This window comes from Embiotoca jacksoni, unplaced genomic scaffold (genome assembly GCF_022577435.1).
Source record: "Embiotoca jacksoni isolate LCO1_2020_lvr unplaced genomic scaffold, fEmbJac1.0.p SCAF_1, whole genome shotgun sequence".
NCBI classification, from domain to species: Eukaryota; Metazoa; Chordata; class Actinopteri; family Embiotocidae; genus Embiotoca; species Embiotoca jacksoni.
In genome coordinates, this window is record NW_027185229.1 from 2,450,218 (window position 1) to 2,467,385 (window position 17,168).

Consider the following 17,168-nt stretch of genomic DNA (forward strand, 5'->3'; position numbering starts at 1 on the left):
ACACAGTAGAACCTAATTACAAAGTACCAGACATATACAAAATAATACCTGTAATACACTACTTTTTTGTGTGTTGCCATGATTTTATGAATACAAATTCATATTACTACTTAGACTATTTATAATATAGAATATATTATTCATTTAATTAGTTTACAATGAGTTATTCAAGTCAATATTACACTATCTAGGTTTATAACGGAAAGTATGCGTCGCCATGATCATAAAACTACGATACCCATAAGTCCTCGCGTTTCCGGCTGAAACCGGATGTGCGGTCGGATTGGTTCGCAGAGATATTTTAAAAAACAGTGCGCGTAGAGCTTTTTATTTCCTCAGTGAATTGAGTCTTTTAACTTTAGTTACAACCGTACTGCTGCTAGTTATTATGGACAATAAACCGACCGCTCATCTGGCGTAAAGATACGTTTTTCTGCGAGCATCGTCCGCTTGAGGTGAGCAGCCGTTAACGTCTCGTGTCCGGTAAACAAACGTTAAACGTTCGCGTCACAGCGTCATGTTGAGGCTGGTGTTGTGGCTAACGCGAGCGGAGCTAACACACTTTATTAAAACTGTTTTTTAACGTGATTTACTTTTGACTAACGCGTCCTCTACAGCTGCCGACATGAAGTGTTTGAAAGTGGACGAATACATCAAGCGGACCGCTTGTGTGAGAGAAACCGGGCTTTTATTTCAAGAACTGGAGGTCAGCACGGTCACGGTTTTCATGATGCATGTTAACGTTACGGCTTCACGTTATTCTGCTGGTCTGAAATGGACTGACTTTAAATAATATTAACATAGAATTAACTGCTTTTATATAAGCTCTGTTTCTATTTGTATTATTTGACTTGTTTTATGTTTAAACTGCACCAAAACAAAACCCCACCGTTACAGTTACCTGACCATTAACATCTGGTTGGTGTACACTTTGCAGAGCTACGTGAAGAGTCCAGCTGGTCTTCAGGGTCGCACGCTGTGTGACCGGGTCATCAGAGCCTGTAACCACCAGCTCGGCGTTGGATCCCCGGACTTGGACCACATCAGTCAGCTGGTCCGGCTGCTCGAGCTTTCTCTGCGTGGTTATGACGTGTCTGCGGCGCTCGTGGCTCAGAGCAGCCCGCTGTACATTGAAAAGGTCGTTTTCCATATTGTCAAGAAGCTGAGCTCCCTCGAAGCTCACACTCTCTGCAGCCACGTAGCCGGGCTGCTTTACGGCCGACTGTCTGCAGCACCACAGGTGTGTATCACTTTGTGCAGAGGATGTGCTGCACACACATTGCTGTCAGCTCTAACTAGGTGTGTGTGTGTGTGTGTGTGTGTGTGTGTGTGTGTGTGTGTGTGTGTGTGTGTCTACAGGCTGAGGACGACTACTGTGTTCTGGTGCGGAGCTGCTTCTCCGTGCTCTGGACCGGACTCTCTGCTGCCAAAGACGGGGAACTCCTCGATCCTCGGGACAAACTGCGCTGCCAGCTGCGAGCGTTGAGCTTCCTTCTGCTGCTGAACACAGAAAGCGCGACTCCCTCCTTCTCCAAAGCTCCCATATACACAGAGGACGCCGTCGGTGAGTTCGAGAGCAGCTGCGGAGAGGTGACGAAGGACGATGCGTCCTTTCTTCTGCAGGAGATGCACGCGCTCTTTGACGGATGTTGGGCCGGTGGTCGAGGACGTGAGGGGGGCGACGCCAAGCAGCTCAGGAGGAGTTTTTACGCGCTCTCCGAAATGGTGCTCATCGCAGTGAAGGTGCTTTGTAAGGCCGGCCACTACGGACCTGCCTCCACTTTCTTAAATGAAATCCAGAGCAGGGTGTCGGGCTGTGCTGACTGTCAGTGCACGGCGCTGGTGCTCGGCAAATGGGGAGTCAAAATTCATTCATCGATAAAGTGTGCCAAAGAGAGCGGCCAGGCCCTGACGGAGTGCGCCAGGGCCCTGAGGTGTCTGTCGGCTGACCTGGACGACACGGAGGCTCACGCTGTCCTGGAGGGGAGCAGCCTGGTGATGTGGGCTGTGGAAAGTGGGCACAGCGAGGGGCTGAGCGGGCCGGTGCTCCTGGCTTTCTTTTCTTTTCTGGAGGAGCACCAGGAGCAGATAATGAAGGTGCTCGACAAGGTGAGTGTTGCTGCTCACCAGGATTAAGAGCTGTGACTGTTCTGCTGGAAGAGAATAATATTTACTAACTACTACCTTGTGTGTTTTTCAGAATTCGACGTGGCAGGCGGAGAGCAGCCGACTGCAGAAGGCCCTCTGCTTCAGTTTCTACCAGGGCTTCGTATTTGCTTATGAGAGCATGCTGGCATCACAGGTGGGTGCTGCTGCAAAGAGCAGCTTCATTATGATGATGGTAAAACTGATGAGAAGACGGATGAATCTCGCACAGATTACTCCCAAAGTTTGTGGAAGAATTAGGTGCATGTGTTTCGTGAGGATTTTCAAGGTCCTCCGCCACATTTTTTTTCAGTTTATTTATATTGGAAAAATGCTACTTCATAACAATTAACTTTATTTGTATGGCACTCCTCGTACAAGAAATGCAGCTCAAAGTGCTTCACGGCAAGAAGAGTGCATGGTGTTTCACATAAAAACAGATATAAAGGAACATTTGAAAATAGAGAAGAACAGATCAAATGCATTAAAGTAAACACAAATAGAGTTAAAACATAAAATAAAGCAATATGCATGTTAAAGGCTAAAGTAAAGAGAAATAGTTTCAGCTTTCTTTTTCTTTCTTTCCCCTGATATCTACAGCTCATTGGTTCCACAGTATTTGACTGTTATTATTACCATGTTTGTGTCAAATTTCCCAAAATTTATAAACCCCAAAACCTCAAAGAAAAAACTTTGATACCACAGAGGAACAACTAACAACAATGACATCCTGGAAGAGTGATTTGGTTTATTATTGAAGCTCTCTACAATGAATTTACATTAGTTCGACCCACAACAGCCTGTGTGCTGCACATAACTGTTATGATGGTAAAAAAAAAAAAAGCATCTGTCACAGTTAAAACGTTGCTGCAGATTTAACTCGGTGCTGGATGTGTTTTTTTGTAGCTGGAGGACAGCGACGCTCTGGACCGAGTGCTGCTCTACTGCCAGTCCACCGCCGCGCTGATGACGACACACCTGCGCAAGCTGTCCAGTGAAAACCTCGTTACTAAAGCAGGTGAGAACATCTGGTGTTATTAATGTCGTCAGGTCACTGAACTGATTCATGTGATCTTGACATATCGGCGTGTAATGTTTTTTTCTGTGTGTTTATGTTCACCAGTTGTTGCTGTGAGCAACTTGGCTTGTGGTTTGTACAACCGCCGTCTGTACGAGCAGGCCTTCAGGCTGGTGGAGATCCTCTGCAGGGATTTATGCAAGAAGTGGCTGATCCCGCTCTCGGTGGACCGGGTAAGCTCTTCATGTGGCTTCAGTTTTAGTGGACTTAGAAATTTGTTCCAACATATGCACCTTTTTAGGTTCAGGACCGTAGCATCCACCGGTTAGGAGCTAATGCAGCATCTCTAAACCCCAAATGGTCGTGAAAGGGCAATTCTGTTATTATATTTGCTAATTTTTTTTTAAATTGTATTGTCAGAGTGGTTTGAGAATATGTCATTTATATTTTGCCTGTGTTGTCACCGCCCAGCTGAGCCGGCCGTTCATGCTGGCTGTGCAGACGTCTCGGCGGGCCGGACAGCTGGAGCGAGCCCTGGACTGGGTGATCCTGTGGCTCAAGGCTCTGGGCGACGACATCACCGCTCACATAGCCGAACCCGTCTCTCTGTGGGTGAAGACGAAGACGGACGCAGCCCGTAACTCTGAGGAGGACATCAGACTCAGGTACAGAAGTGGCTTCTTCTCTGTGTCTTTTATTTTTGTGAATATATGAACGTTAACCTGAAAACTGAGCCGTGTGTTTGTCGTGTCTCGGATCAGGACGTTACGGGACGGTTTCGGTCCGGATGTCCCTGAGGAGCGAGTGATGCTTTGCCTGCTGGAGGAGGAGCTGCGTGCCTACAAGGAGGTGGCGGGAGACACAGCTCAGGAACGCTACAACACTCTGTGTGACCTGCTGGACATCTGCCACGAGGAGAGTCGCCACACACACCGACGAGCCGTCTACCTCTGTGAAATGGCCCAAGTGGTGTGTTTCCAGGATTTCAGTGAACAGACCGACTGGTAAGATCATTGGTCTTTGACCGACATAAAATCCTCTGTTTTCGTGTGCTTGAAGAAGTTGTTGGCAGAATAGAAAGCAGCCCGTCGTCTCTGTGTTCACTGTGTTTGTATTTGAACTCACAGCCTGGCGGCCGATTTCACCCACGAAGCTTTACGGCTCCTCGAAGAAGAAGCGGAGACTCCGGAGAACGCCGACAGACTGAAGGATGACCGGGCTCACGCTTTACTGTGGCTTTACATCTGCACTCTGGAGAGGAACCTTCAGGAGGTGAGAGCAGGACTTTACCTTCATATTGTTGTGTTGTTGTTTTATGTTATTCAAGTTTTTAATTCATCTTAAACTGTAAACAGTAGTTGACAGCGTAGATATGGATGTAATGTAAGATTCATTAACATGGAACAGAAAAGAGAAATAAAAAAAAAAAACAAACAGAAGCCAGTCCTGTCAACTAATTTATATATGCCAACTTTCCATATTTTGCCAAGGCAGGTTTATTTGTACACCACATTTCAACAACAAGGCAATTCGAAGGGCTTCACATAAAACCATTAAAAGCATCAAAACATCAGGCAAAAGAAAAGTACATTTAGGAACAGACATTAAAAACAGTCATTAAAACATTTAGCAAGCTAAAAATAGGATCAAAGTTACAGTGCAGCTTAAGACATCCTCAAATCTGGTTCAGTAAAAGGCAGAAAACATAAAAGTGTTTGATGTGACCTCTAACATCGGAGGTCACATCAGAGGTCACATCGTGCCCGAAGTCTTTTTTTTTTATGTTGTCGTTAAAGTCTTTTAGAATAAAATTTTCTGTCGTACGATGATGTTTAAAACTGAAATTCGTAACGGTGTGGTATCAAGTCTTGGTTCAACGTTCACTCTTCACGTGTTTTTAATTATTAATGAAGTGGTTTTTTTTCTGACCAGGCCATTGAGAGTGACAGAAAACAGAGGGAGCTGCGTGAGCAGACTCAGAGTTTGACCAACCCCGTCGGGAACAACGACTTTGATTATGAAGACAAGCAGAAGACACAGGACAGTATTCAGGTGTATGAAGGTCTGCACTTCAACCTGGCTGCAGAGAACAGTAAGAAGTTTTTTTTTGTTTTTTTTTAATGTGATTAATTATCCTGCTGTGAACTGTTTGTTGAACATGGATTATAATATCAGCTTTATTTCTTTCTGTAAAGAGCTGTGTCGGCCTCTGGAGGGCGCTCTGGACGCGTGGACCGCTCTGTTTCAGACCAGAGCTCGGCCTTCGGTCAGGAACCCCAAACAGACCTGCGTCTCCATGGCGGTGACGGCTGCTCTCTTCAGGCTCATGGGAAAGGTGACGACACAGAACGTGTTCAAGCTATTAAATACGGTTTCTCTCTTTGATTACAAATACATTTTGAGCCTCTACCAAATAAGAAACCACCTCACATGATGTTTTATTGACTAAATATCTGCATTCTGATTATATATTCATTAAGAGAATTTTAATCGGCTCGTCAAATGTCATCATTTGTTGTTATTTTTTATTCTAAGTGGCAGTACAACAAAACAACCAAATCGCTTATGAATATAAAAAAAAACCTGGTTTTAGCTTTTATTTATGTGAAGCTGTTCTGTTAGTGATAGTTTGACGTGTACGAGGTGTTTTAAAGTGTTTCCCAGGGTGAGGATGTTCAGTGACCATTTGTATTCATCTGTATTTATTTATTTTTTTCTGATTCAGCCCCTGAAGGCTTTGGAAGCTTACCAGCTTGTGATTGAATTTGCACGTCAACTCGGTGACACACAGAGTTGTTGCAGCTCCCTCTGTCAGTCCGCCAGCCTCCTCCTGGATCTGGGAGCCCCTCAACTGGCTCTGGTGATGCTTCTTTCTTCTATTTATATTTATATATATATATATATATATATATATATATATATATATATATATATATATATATATATATATATATATATATATATATATATATATATATATAACTGGACTGAGGTGTGTTTATTGAGACCTTTTAAAGTCATGAGAAGTGATTTGTAAATATATTTCTTTTTTTTTAGACCCAAATAGAGCAAGCAGAGAAGATTCTTCCTTCAGATCAAACCTCTGAGGGACCTTCATCTCTGTCTATGCTGGTCGTCTTACTGAAAGCTCAGTACTACTACAGCACAGGACAGGTAACACGTCCACCTGTAGGACGTCTCCCTTTTGATAGAAGACGTTTTTATGTTTACTTTTTATTAAATTGCCCGTGTCCTGTTTGTCCCGGTATCAGGTGGACTGCGGAGTCCCGTATCTGTGTGAGGTGCTTAAAGAAGCGAGCGAGCAGCGACAGTCGAAGAGCTGGTACCTGCTGAGGGCGCGGAGCCTCCAGACCTGCAGCGCCTTCCTCGGTCTGGACGCCGCTCAGCTGCCGCGAACCCAGCGGAGCCGCATCACGCAGCACGGTGAGCACAAGCACTTCCAACGCTTCACACAACCACAGGTCTCTAGTTTTTACACGGAGCCTCATTCAATCAAACAAAAACATCTCAGTTTTGCGTGCAGTGAAATATGTTTCAGAGATTTTGCAGAGCAGCACGTTCACATGTTCATTTAGAGAGAATCCCTGCTCTCGTACTATATCTTTTTACTTTTGGTATGTCCTGCAACGACCCTTTAAAAACTGCACTGTTGCATGTAGCATGTATACAATTGGGACAGAGTCCTTAATAAAAGTGCAGGTTGAACTTTGACCTCTCTTGGTCGTGTTCGTCGCGGTCTGCAGTGCAACATTTGAAGTAAAAACAAAAAATATGAGATTTGATACGAGTAGGCTTCTTCTGAATTCCTCCTCGTCTTCTTCTTCTTCCTTTTGTGTGCGGAGCATTAGCGCCACCTACTGTGTTAGCAGCTCAGTCGATGTGACATGATGCAGGCTGAGGTGGCTGACTTCCTGTTGGCTCCCTGCACACGTCAACACCTGGGCTTAAATCTTAATAATCATACAGCGCCTCTAAACTTTCTAATTGTTATTGAATCAAATAGATCCAATTCTGATATTAAAAAAATGTGACATTTGCAGCTAAAAGCCACTAAGGAACTGTGTTTCCTGTGTTTCCATGTCTCTCCATGTCTCAGGTATAAATACTCCAGACGCTGCTCTGTATGAGAGTCTGAAGCTCCTCTGCAGCCTGCTGGTCACTCTAGTGGGAAAAGGTCTGTACGGGACAAACGGCAGCAGCTTGGACGTTCGCTTCATCGACCACGGTATGTACCACCCACCCCACCCCTCCCCCCCGGTTTATTCCAATGCTGTTCGTTTTCAGTGCTTCTTCTCGAGGTGATTCTCTCCTCCGGTCTTGTGAGCAGGAGACAACCTGGTGCTGAAGTGGCAGCTGCTCTCAGAGCTGCTGAGCTGCTCCGTGAAGATGGTGGCCGTGAGGAGCAGCTGTGGCGCCGTCAACGACGCCCGACTGCAGTGCCTGGAGGCTCTGAAACTGGCCATGAAGCTGCAAGCTCTCAGCCAGTACGTCCACGCTCATGTTCATCGTAGTGGCTTCAAATGCAGCGAGGGAAGGATCAGAAGACGATAACTGGATTTAATACAACTGATGTTATTTTCCGGTCAAGTTTCACTTCATTATCACGTCCAGGTGGTGAAATACATCTTAGTTTTAGTGAGTCTTTTCAGGGAGGTGGTGTTGATGGATTTCTTTGTAGTCAGAGATGTTTCTAATATTTTTGCAGCGCTGTTGTATTTTGTAGTGTTACATTAATCTGATTCTATTTATTAAAAGTTCCAGTAGGAGATTATATGGTCACCTTACAAACTTCGGATCTTTTCTTTGTTTCAGATGTGCCGAACTGCTGGTGGTGAAAGCCGAGCTGGAGCTGCTGCAGGGGGAGAGAGAAGAGAGCAAAACGGACTTAGACAAAGTCCGAAACCTCCTAGAGCTCTGCACAGGTGTGTTCACGCACAGCTCTTTAACCAAAACCTGATGTTAATGATGTGAGCTCAGCTGGTGCTTTTAACACATCTTTTATACATCTGAGTCAAACACATTTAAAATGACTTATTTCACTGTCTGTTTCATCTGACTTGTTGTTTCAGAGTGGAATTTAATTCATTGCATTCACAATTCATTGTATTTTTTCCATGAATGTCACAACTTCTGGGAAAATATTCTTTGTATCATTGATATGGATTTAATTCATATCTTTTAACCCAGAGGTTAGAATGATTTCATTTTTCTCAGCTACAAAACGTTCCTCTTTTATCTCGTTTATTTTCTCAGATGTTTCCGATCAGGTGCAGAGAGCTGACGTGAAAATCAAACCGAGGAAAGGTCGTCCAGCGCAGAGACCTCAGTCTCCCCTTCCCGCCGTGGAGGAGGATCTGAAGGACATCCTGAGCACCCGCTGGATCTCCAAAGAAGCCGTGCTGAAGGACCCGACCAGCTCCCCGCCGCTCAAAGCGCAGCCTCGCCGCTGGCTCTCCTCTCTGACGCATGAACCGGACTGTCGGTGCCCCTGCTGCTCCGAGCCTCGTCTGGGCCGGGCCACGGCTCGCTGGGCCGCCGCGCAGGCCGATCTGGTTTTTCAGCTGGATCCCAGCGAAGCCGGGCTCAGTTCAAAACTTCACTGGGCGTCGTTGTCTCGCTGTAAGAGCGTCACCTCCAAACTGAGGGCGAAGTTATCTGAACTCTTCCCTCCCTGCGATCCTGCCACGAGCATCTCCAAACCCTCCCTGATGCAGGACGTGGCGGGCCGGGTCTACCTGTGCATGGCGCTGTCGGGGCTCCAGCCCAGGCTCAACAAGGCCTGCGGTTTATGGAAGATACTGGAAGCTGGATTAGCATTCGTGGACTCTACACCCTCTCCTGCGCTGAGACCTGTGAGAGCCGGTCTCATGGCAACCAAAGCCATCGCATCACTGATGATCTTAGCTGCTAAACAGGGCTGCACCCCAGAGGAGCTCTTCTCAAACGTCTGGACCTGGAACGCACCGAATGTGAAAGAGGAGCTGAAATCTGAACAGAAAACTATCCCTCCGTCTTCCACACTGAAGAAGACCATTAAAAACTCAAATGTTCCCGACAAAAAGAAGGCGGCGAAGGAGGCGAAGAAGACGAAGGCTGTCAAACCCAAGATCCAAATGACGGGCAGCTCAGCCAGAGAGAAGGTTCTGGTTCCGCTGACACCGGTGACGGTGAAGTCGAAGCCGTCTGTGAGAGACCTCGGCTCTTTCGACTTCAACACGGTGGTCCCTACTTTGGCTTGTACTCCCGTTCAGAGAGTGAAAGGCTCGGCCGCGATGCTCAAAGCTGCCCCGAAGCTGCAGTTTCATGTGTACGAGGAGGTGTCGCCGGTTCAGGACAAAGCACCGCCGGTTCCTGCTGCACCCAGACGCACCAAGAAATCCCGTTTCAAGGTAGGAATCGAACCAGAGAAAAGGTTTTATGCTTACAAAAAAATACACTCTTTGTTTTTATTAATTATATCTTTTAATGTTTTAAAACAGGTGGAATTCAGCGATGAAAGTGACTCTGATGTTAAAACCGAAGCAGAGACAGACGTCCCTAAAAAGCGAACGACCGCTAGAAGAGCTAAACCGGCTCCAGAACCTCCTGCAGAGAAGATCCCACCCGGGAGGCAGACCAGAGGGAGGAAGACCGCCGCAGCGCCTCGTGCTGCCGACAGCTCCGAGGACGACGTGGCTTCGGTCCGTCAGCCGCTCTCCACGAGAAGAGGAAGACCCCGGAAGCAGCTGCCCAGGACGGACGCCGCGTCCGAGGAGGAGCCGGACCAAATGAGGACCATCGACGAGGAAGCTGACGGAGTTCTGGACATGAGCATCGAGCACTTGAGGACATCGGACACCGAGGCTGAGGACATGGCCGCTTCAAGTAAAGACACCAGTATGTAGTTTGTGCAACTGACATAAAGTTACTATATGCAAAAAATGAAATTAGAATTTTCGTGTTTATGATGACGGAAACATTTCATTTAGTCACGGCACCCCTGAAACTCCAAGTTTCATCCCAGCTTATGTTATTTAATACGTTATAATGACTGTTTAATATTGTATTGAGCTTTCAAAAGCAGTCGTCAGAGAGTCTGATTCTCCCTGCAGACGTAGATCTGGAGGTGCTGCGGAGGGACGCCTGTTGTGAGCTGGAGAGAGACGAACTGGCCGAACTGAGGAGCAGAGATCATCTCCGGGACGGTCCACAGACACACCTGTCTCATCCTGACATCCGGCCAGGTGAGTCCAACTATTATCCAAAGTGTTGGAGAAGACTCGATCGACATGAGAACTTGCTGATCTATAATATTACTTTTTTTTTTCTCCAGACGATGTCTCGTTGGAGGACGTCCAGTCGTTGCTCCGTTCCGCCTGGTTGACCCTCCATCACTTCCCCCCTCCCACCATCTACCCGACCCTCTGCGCTCTCCTGGCCCTGACCACGGGACAGCGGGACCCCGTCACCACGGCGATGCTACACGCCCAGTCGTTGGGCGTCACTAGTCGTCATCGCACGATCAGGCATTTAGCCAGTTCTCTCAAGTGAGTACATGTGAAGATATCGAAGAAAAAAAACCACATCATCTGACTGCTTTGATCTTAAATTTTCTTTATTATTAATTCTCGCTTTAACAGAAAGCTGAAAAAGGCCTCCAGAGAACTGACGGACAGGATGGACGCTCTGAGTCTCCACGACCTCGAAGAGACTGCGTCCGGTTCGTCTGCTGAGCAGAGGTTGTCTCAGATGGAGGACATCTTCTCCTTCTCCACGGCCGACTCCTCCACTTTCCCCGAGAACCACCGCCGAGAGTTTGTCCAACAGATTCAACACCTTCCTCCGGGTACGATCAAAAAATAGGACTTTGATTTCAGTCGCTAAATAAATGTTGATTTGTTTGTTTTATCGTCTAAAATGCTTGAATAATGAAATAAGAGAAACTGATTTGATTTCCTCGCGTGTAACATCTCTTCCATCTTTTCCTGCGCAGGCGTGACGGTGTGCGTCATGTCTGTGCTCGGGGTGAAACCCGGGGAGGCGGGGGACGGCATCGTCCTGTCCCGTCTGGAGAAAGGCTCCGCCCCCGTCACCGTCCACATCCCCACCTCTAAACAGCAGGTGAGGGTGAATCTGTCTTTACAGACTGATAGCAACAATCTGAAAACACATGATTACGTTTATACGATTGTCCGAATCTGAACACTTGTCCTAGAATACTTAATTATTTGTGTGAATTTAAAGTGATATAACTCTCCTGTGATTTCTTGCATCGTCCCTGTTTGAGATAACGTCTCTGTCTCCGTGTTGTGCAGCGTCCCGTCAGCTGGTTGGTGCAGGAGATGGACAATATTCAGGTGGAGCAGAAGGTCGTGAGCTGCGTGTCGGAGAAGGCCAAGTGGTGGGAGGGCCGCCGGGCTCTGGACTCTCGGCTTGAGGTGAGGCCTGAGGAATGCTGGGAAGTCTCCCGGGGTTTCCGTTAACGTCGGCATTATTCACTCTCACATTTAAAGTTTTATAGTCAAAAGAAAACGAGACGCAGACTCTTAAGTTGCCACGAGTTAATGCTTTTTAGTCGGGTTTCAAAACACAGCTGTGTGGTTTTCTTCAGAGGCTGTTGAAGGAGATGGAGGCACTGCTGGGCTGCTGGAGGAGCTTTCTTCTGCCTCTTTCTTCGGACCCGGAGATCTGCGAACAGACGCAGCACCTCTGCAAGGCCTTGACCGAGAGAGGAGTGACCGTCGGCGAGGAGATGCTCAAGGTGTGTTGTTTAGTTTAATACATATTTGAAGCCATAATGTTACTTTTATGCTGACGTGAATCTATAACACTATAAATTGTAGTTTGTTCAAATTTATAATAGAATATATTTGAATATTTAGTCATATCGTTAAGAATGTCGCAAAAATACCCTGATATATGACGTGATATTATTTTCGGGTCATATCGCCCACCAACTCGTGGAGATATCATCGGTTTCCTTTTCTCCGTGGTGTTGTCGGTGTGGCGGGAAGGAGAGTTGAAACACGAGCTTCTCCGTTTGTTGCTGCTTCTTTTTTCTTTTTTTCACCGATGATGATACAGAATACCGCTGCAACCCTACACAGACCTTTTAACATCCATGTCTGGTCTGTAAACACAGCTAACACCTCTCTGCCTGCTGTCGTAGGCTCTGCTGTCTGCCTCCCCGGCGCTCTCTGAAGAAGATCTCAAAAGGTTTGCGTTGGGAGTTTCTCCACGGTGGGACGCCGGGTGTGACGAGCTCCTGCATGCAGCGGCGTCCCGGCTCTCGGAGAGAGACGAGCCCCGAGGACACGTGGTCCTCATCCTGGACAAGGTTGGTTCCATCATCTCCGTGAAAATCAGCAGACTGAGTCAGAAAGGAAAATATGCGATGCTCACCAGCTTCTGTCCCGTGTCGGATGCAGCACCTTCAGAAGTTGCCGTGGGAGACCGTCTCCGTCTTGAAGCGTCACTCTGTGAGCCGGATGCCATCGCTGCACTCGCTGCTCGGACTGAGCTTTCAGAAAGAGGTGAGGTCAAACGCCAGAACGGTTCTAGAGAGGTCTGATCGGTTCAGTAGCAGAAATGGATAAATCGAGATTTAAATCTTCCTCTTTTAGACCAACTCCGAGTCCATCTTGAGGCGCGGCGTCGATACGAGGAAGGTGTTTTACGTGCTCGACCCCGACGCCAACTTAGGAAACTCTCAGGACCGGTTCAAGGAGTGGTTCTGCAGGTGAGACCGGCGCTCATCACTTGGATGAGATGAGTTCGTTTCTTCCTTGTTCACCAAAATAACTCTTCTCTTCGTAGTAAACCGGACTGGGAAGGTGTGTGTGGAGCTGCTCCCGACTCGGGTCAGCTAGAAGAAGCTGTGGCCACCAAAGATCTGTACATGTGAGTCTGACATGATGGTGAAGAACCTGAGAGGGAGACGAAGCCAGAGGTCATGAGAATGAATTCAAATCAGAAAAAGCATAAGAAACATGAACTGCAGCGTTCAGTAATATTCTTTCTCACCTCAGACCGCTTCACTGTTTCTTCAGCGTAGATTTCATTTTGAATCCCTAACAAATAATGACCAAGTGAAAACATGGTCTTAGACATTTTTGCAGATTTATTTAGAATCAAAAGCTGAAATTTCTCTTTTGCGAAGTATTCAGGTCACCTGTGACACAGGTGAAGTGTAAAATATATCCCATATTTAACAACCACTGTGTTTGTGTGTTTTTTAATCCTGTATGGTTTGACCTGATGTCCGTCCCCCCCCTCCGTCCGTGCTTCAGTTACGTGGGCCACGGTGCCGGCGCTCGGTTCCTGGACAGCCAGTCGGTCCTGAAGCGGCCGATGAGAGCCGCCTCGCTGCTGTTCGGCTGCAGCAGCGCTGCTCTGGCAGTGCGAGGAGACCAGGAGGGACAAGGCATCATCCTCAACTACCTCATCGCCGGCTGGTGAGATCTCCGTCTTCACACAAGCATCACTTGATATTGATCATACTTAACACAGAAAAACGGTTTTGCTGCTGCCGAGCCACGAGACATCAAAGTTATGCTTTGACCAGTTAATAATGATTCATTTCACAGCGTATTCATAATTTTTCTGAACCGTCCAGATATAATTTATTCTCCTGTGGTGTCTGTGGCGTGACTTTATTTTTTTTGTTTTAATTTCCAGCCCCTTTGTTTTGGGAAACCTCTGGGACGTGACCGACCGGGATATCGATCGCTTCACTACAGCGCTGCTGGAGTCGTGGTTGTCCGCCGGGTCCGGAGCTCCCCTCCTGGATCATATGGGTCCGTCCCGTCAGGCCACACACCTGAAACACCTGATCGGAGCTGCACCTGTGGTGTACGGCCTCCCGGTCCGCCTGCAGTAGGACTGGAGGCCTGAAACTCCGATAAGAAACCGGATGTAAACCGTCTATTCAGTATCCAAGTTTTATTGTTTCAGCGAACGAGCTGTAGGACGTGAATTTAACTTGAAGTTAAATCCTTGTTTCATTTTTAAAAACTTTACAGTGGACACCATCATCCTTATTTAAACCAATGCTTCAATTTTAAACCAGTTTTTCTACTGTGTCAATGATATGAAATATCTTTCACTTTTGTAATTGTTTAAATGCCTCTTGAATGTGTTGATTGAGCAACAATTTTTGAATAAATGTGTTGGAACATACAAGCTGTGGTTGTACTGTGGAAATGACTCTTTTAATTAGTCACATTTATACAAAGAGTTGGAGCCTAAAGCCTGAGAAATATTTAGTTTGTCTTAATAAGAAGCATGTTTGTTACTGTCACGTGGAATAAAATCAGTTTACTGTGGACGCAGGTTAAGTTCTCAAAAGATTTCAACTGAAATCTTTTAGTGGTAATAATGTTTAACGCTCTAACTTTTCTCACAATTTTCAATGTGCATTGAGTGGCGCTGCAACATTTAATTGATTAGTGGATCAGCAGAAAATTAAAATATCGTTTCGAGAAGTGCTTAATCATTTTGAGTCATTTTTCTAATTAAAAAAGAATCCAAAATTCTCTGATTGCAGCTTCTTAAATGTGAATATTAAATGTGATATATTGTGATTCTTTTAGTCCTCTCTGATATTAAAGTGAACATGCTTTGGTTGTTGTCGCTTGGTCGGGACAACACAAGACACTCCAGGCTGTACTTTGGGGCTTCCAGAAACACAAATTATTTATCTAAAGTAAAAGTGTCAGCTGTACTTTTCAGACATTAAAAAAACAGTTTGCCATTTTACCTTAAAATTGTCACACTATGAATTTCTGTAATTAATTGGGTTGTAAAAGGTGATATATTAGGGAAATAATTTTTATTTATGTTTAGTAAGTAATATAAAAAAAGATTTCTCCTTTTGTGCCAACGAAAGAAATATTTTTGTAATGATTTTTTTTTTCATTGTTTGTGGTCATAAAAAAAAAAATTTGTTTAGAAAACATATTTTGACACGTACCCTTATATATAATAATATTATTATTAGTTCGTGTTGACAAACGTGCCTTCTCGTACTTCCCCCACAGGGGGGCGATGTTTCACACGAACGACGCTTCATCTCCGTGACCCGGAAGTAGTGTCACCGACGGTCCCCAGGCATCACGCTTCCAAACATGGCGGTGAATCTCGCAGACCTCTCCCTGCCTCAGTTAGAGGGACTGAAAACTCAGCTGGATCAGGTAACAATCAACAACGTTCACCGTGTTTCTGCGGCGAATGCGTTCCTATAAACGGACTTATAAAAGAGCGGGAATGTGGGCGGTGATGACGGGAGGGCGGGCGAGGTAGCTGCGCGGCTAGCGCTAACGTTAGCTTTATTTAAAAAAAAAAAAAAACCACTCACCCGGTTTGTGACGTCATCAGCATTTCTACACAATATTGTCACACCAGCTGCGCGGATCTGTGACTGCAGCTGTTTTTGTGCATGTTAATGTGCTTTTTTCCAGGAGGTTGAGTTCCTGACGTCATCAATCGGTCAGTTCAAAGTTGTTCAGACCAAATATGTGGAAGCAACGGACAGTCTGAGTGTCCTCAACACAAACAACAAAGGTACGTTACTGATGGGAGGGTTGAACACGTCGGCGAAACAACTCATTTCTCTGATCATCACTGAATATTTATCACATTTGACACGTTGACGCTTTGACCAGTTAATAAATCGTACATTTGAACTTCACAGAATATTCTGAAATTGTTGCTTTCAGTCCTGAAAGTTGAGCCTTCATATATTTAATACACGTAAACAGCTTGGCCTCTATAGCTTCTAAAAACAATTTGTTTTCAAAGGGCACAAAGTCAGGTATGTTGTGATGGTTTTCTCGTTCCCTCCTGTCATGCAGGTAAAGAGCTGCTCGTGCCTCTGACCAGTTCTGTATCCTTCAGGACGACAAATGTCACGTTGTGCTTTTAATGACGCGTCTTTAGTTTTACGTGCTTGTCCTTAACGCTGCCTCCGCTCAGATGTACGTCCCTGGAACATTAAACGATGTGGAACACGTTTTAGTGGACGTGGGGACGGGATACTACGTTGAAAAGGTAACGCGCGTTTTTCATCATAAATACGACAAAGTCATGATTTTAGAGGACTGATCTCGGGTGAATTTGTGTCTCTGCAGAACGTCGACGCCTCGAAGGCGTTCTTCAAGCGCAAAATCGACTTCCTCACAAAGCAGATAGAGAAAATCCAGCCGGCCCTTCAGGAGAAACACGGCATGAAACAAGGTGAGCCCGGATAAAACAAAATGTTCACTACATTTGATCTTCTCATTCAGAGCAATATATTTTATGACTGCCGCTCCCCCTCCCCATTTAACGATTACAATAAGCTCGACGAGGCAACTCGTCGTTCCACGTACTGCCTTAGGCTGTTCACGGTCTTTACAAATTTCTATTGGAAAATGTTCTTATTTATTTACATTTACAGTATTTTAGTCAACAACAACATACCTTGTGTTCCTTGCAGCTGTGATTGAAGTCATGAATGTGAAGATCCAGCAACTACAACAGAGCCAACAAGCATCACAGATGGTCGTACCCAACAAGGCCTGATGACCAGAGCCGTGTGAGCGCTTCGATCGGTGGTTGGAGGCATTTTTATGTTTAACGTTGGTCTGTCGTGCACAAACCTTGTTGCAACTGTATTGTAAGTAGGCTTCTGTCATAGTGAAACAACCGAGTGTCGGTTTCATGTTCATTAAATCGGGTTTCCAGTTAGTTGGATAAATAAAGAGGTCACTGTGGATTCAACAAACGTTGAAGTGTTGTTTTTATTTAATTATTATTGTGTGTCCAATCCGCTGGAGCTTTTGCAGGGTTTAAAAAAAAAAAAAAACTGCAGCCAAACTAAACCGGATTGTTGCGTTCTTTGAAATTGCACAATTAGTGGTGTTGCTTTCAAAAGAACAAACTTGGTATTTACAAAAAAAGATCTGAGCTGTCTAACTGTGTCTCAGGTTTGAGTTGAACCGCAGAAACAACAACAAAAAAAGGTTTC

The 17,168-nt window shown here is 45.7% G+C and overlaps 2 protein-coding genes across 3 annotated transcripts; both read left to right on the plus strand.

The window, feature by feature from the left end:
- Positions 1 to 378: 378 nt before the first annotated feature.
- Positions 379 to 14,305, plus strand: espl1 (extra spindle pole bodies like 1, separase). Of its 2 annotated transcripts, XM_069155025.1 has the most exons (32): positions 379 to 455; positions 618 to 706; positions 938 to 1,240; positions 1,360 to 2,109; positions 2,201 to 2,302; positions 3,052 to 3,163; positions 3,269 to 3,396; positions 3,635 to 3,828; positions 3,925 to 4,167; positions 4,291 to 4,435; positions 5,096 to 5,255; positions 5,359 to 5,498; positions 5,889 to 6,023; positions 6,221 to 6,337; positions 6,436 to 6,607; positions 7,281 to 7,409; positions 7,512 to 7,668; positions 7,997 to 8,106; positions 8,438 to 9,573; positions 9,664 to 10,060; positions 10,276 to 10,407; positions 10,497 to 10,710; positions 10,804 to 11,009; positions 11,157 to 11,284; positions 11,479 to 11,601; positions 11,775 to 11,924; positions 12,333 to 12,500; positions 12,592 to 12,696; positions 12,787 to 12,902; positions 12,980 to 13,063; positions 13,453 to 13,617; positions 13,841 to 14,305. In XM_069155025.1, exons 2-32 carry the CDS (start codon positions 626 to 628, stop codon positions 14,040 to 14,042), a joined length of 6,504 nt encoding a protein of 2,167 aa, XP_069011126.1. In that variant the 5' UTR covers positions 379 to 455; positions 618 to 625; the 3' UTR covers positions 14,043 to 14,305. The 2 variants fall into 2 exon arrangements, with proteins under 2 accessions (XP_069011126.1, XP_069011135.1); XM_069155034.1 differs by lacking the exon at positions 379 to 455 and having other exon boundaries at positions 615 to 706.
- Positions 14,306 to 15,263: 958 nt separating this feature from the next.
- Positions 15,264 to 16,925, plus strand: pfdn5 (prefoldin 5). Its single transcript, XM_069151172.1, has 6 exons — positions 15,264 to 15,354; positions 15,622 to 15,724; positions 16,015 to 16,046; positions 16,136 to 16,210; positions 16,291 to 16,396; positions 16,638 to 16,925. Exons 1-6 carry the CDS (start codon positions 15,289 to 15,291, stop codon positions 16,721 to 16,723), a joined length of 468 nt encoding a protein of 155 aa, XP_069007273.1. The 5' UTR covers positions 15,264 to 15,288; the 3' UTR covers positions 16,724 to 16,925.
- Positions 16,926 to 17,168: the final 243 nt, after the last annotated feature.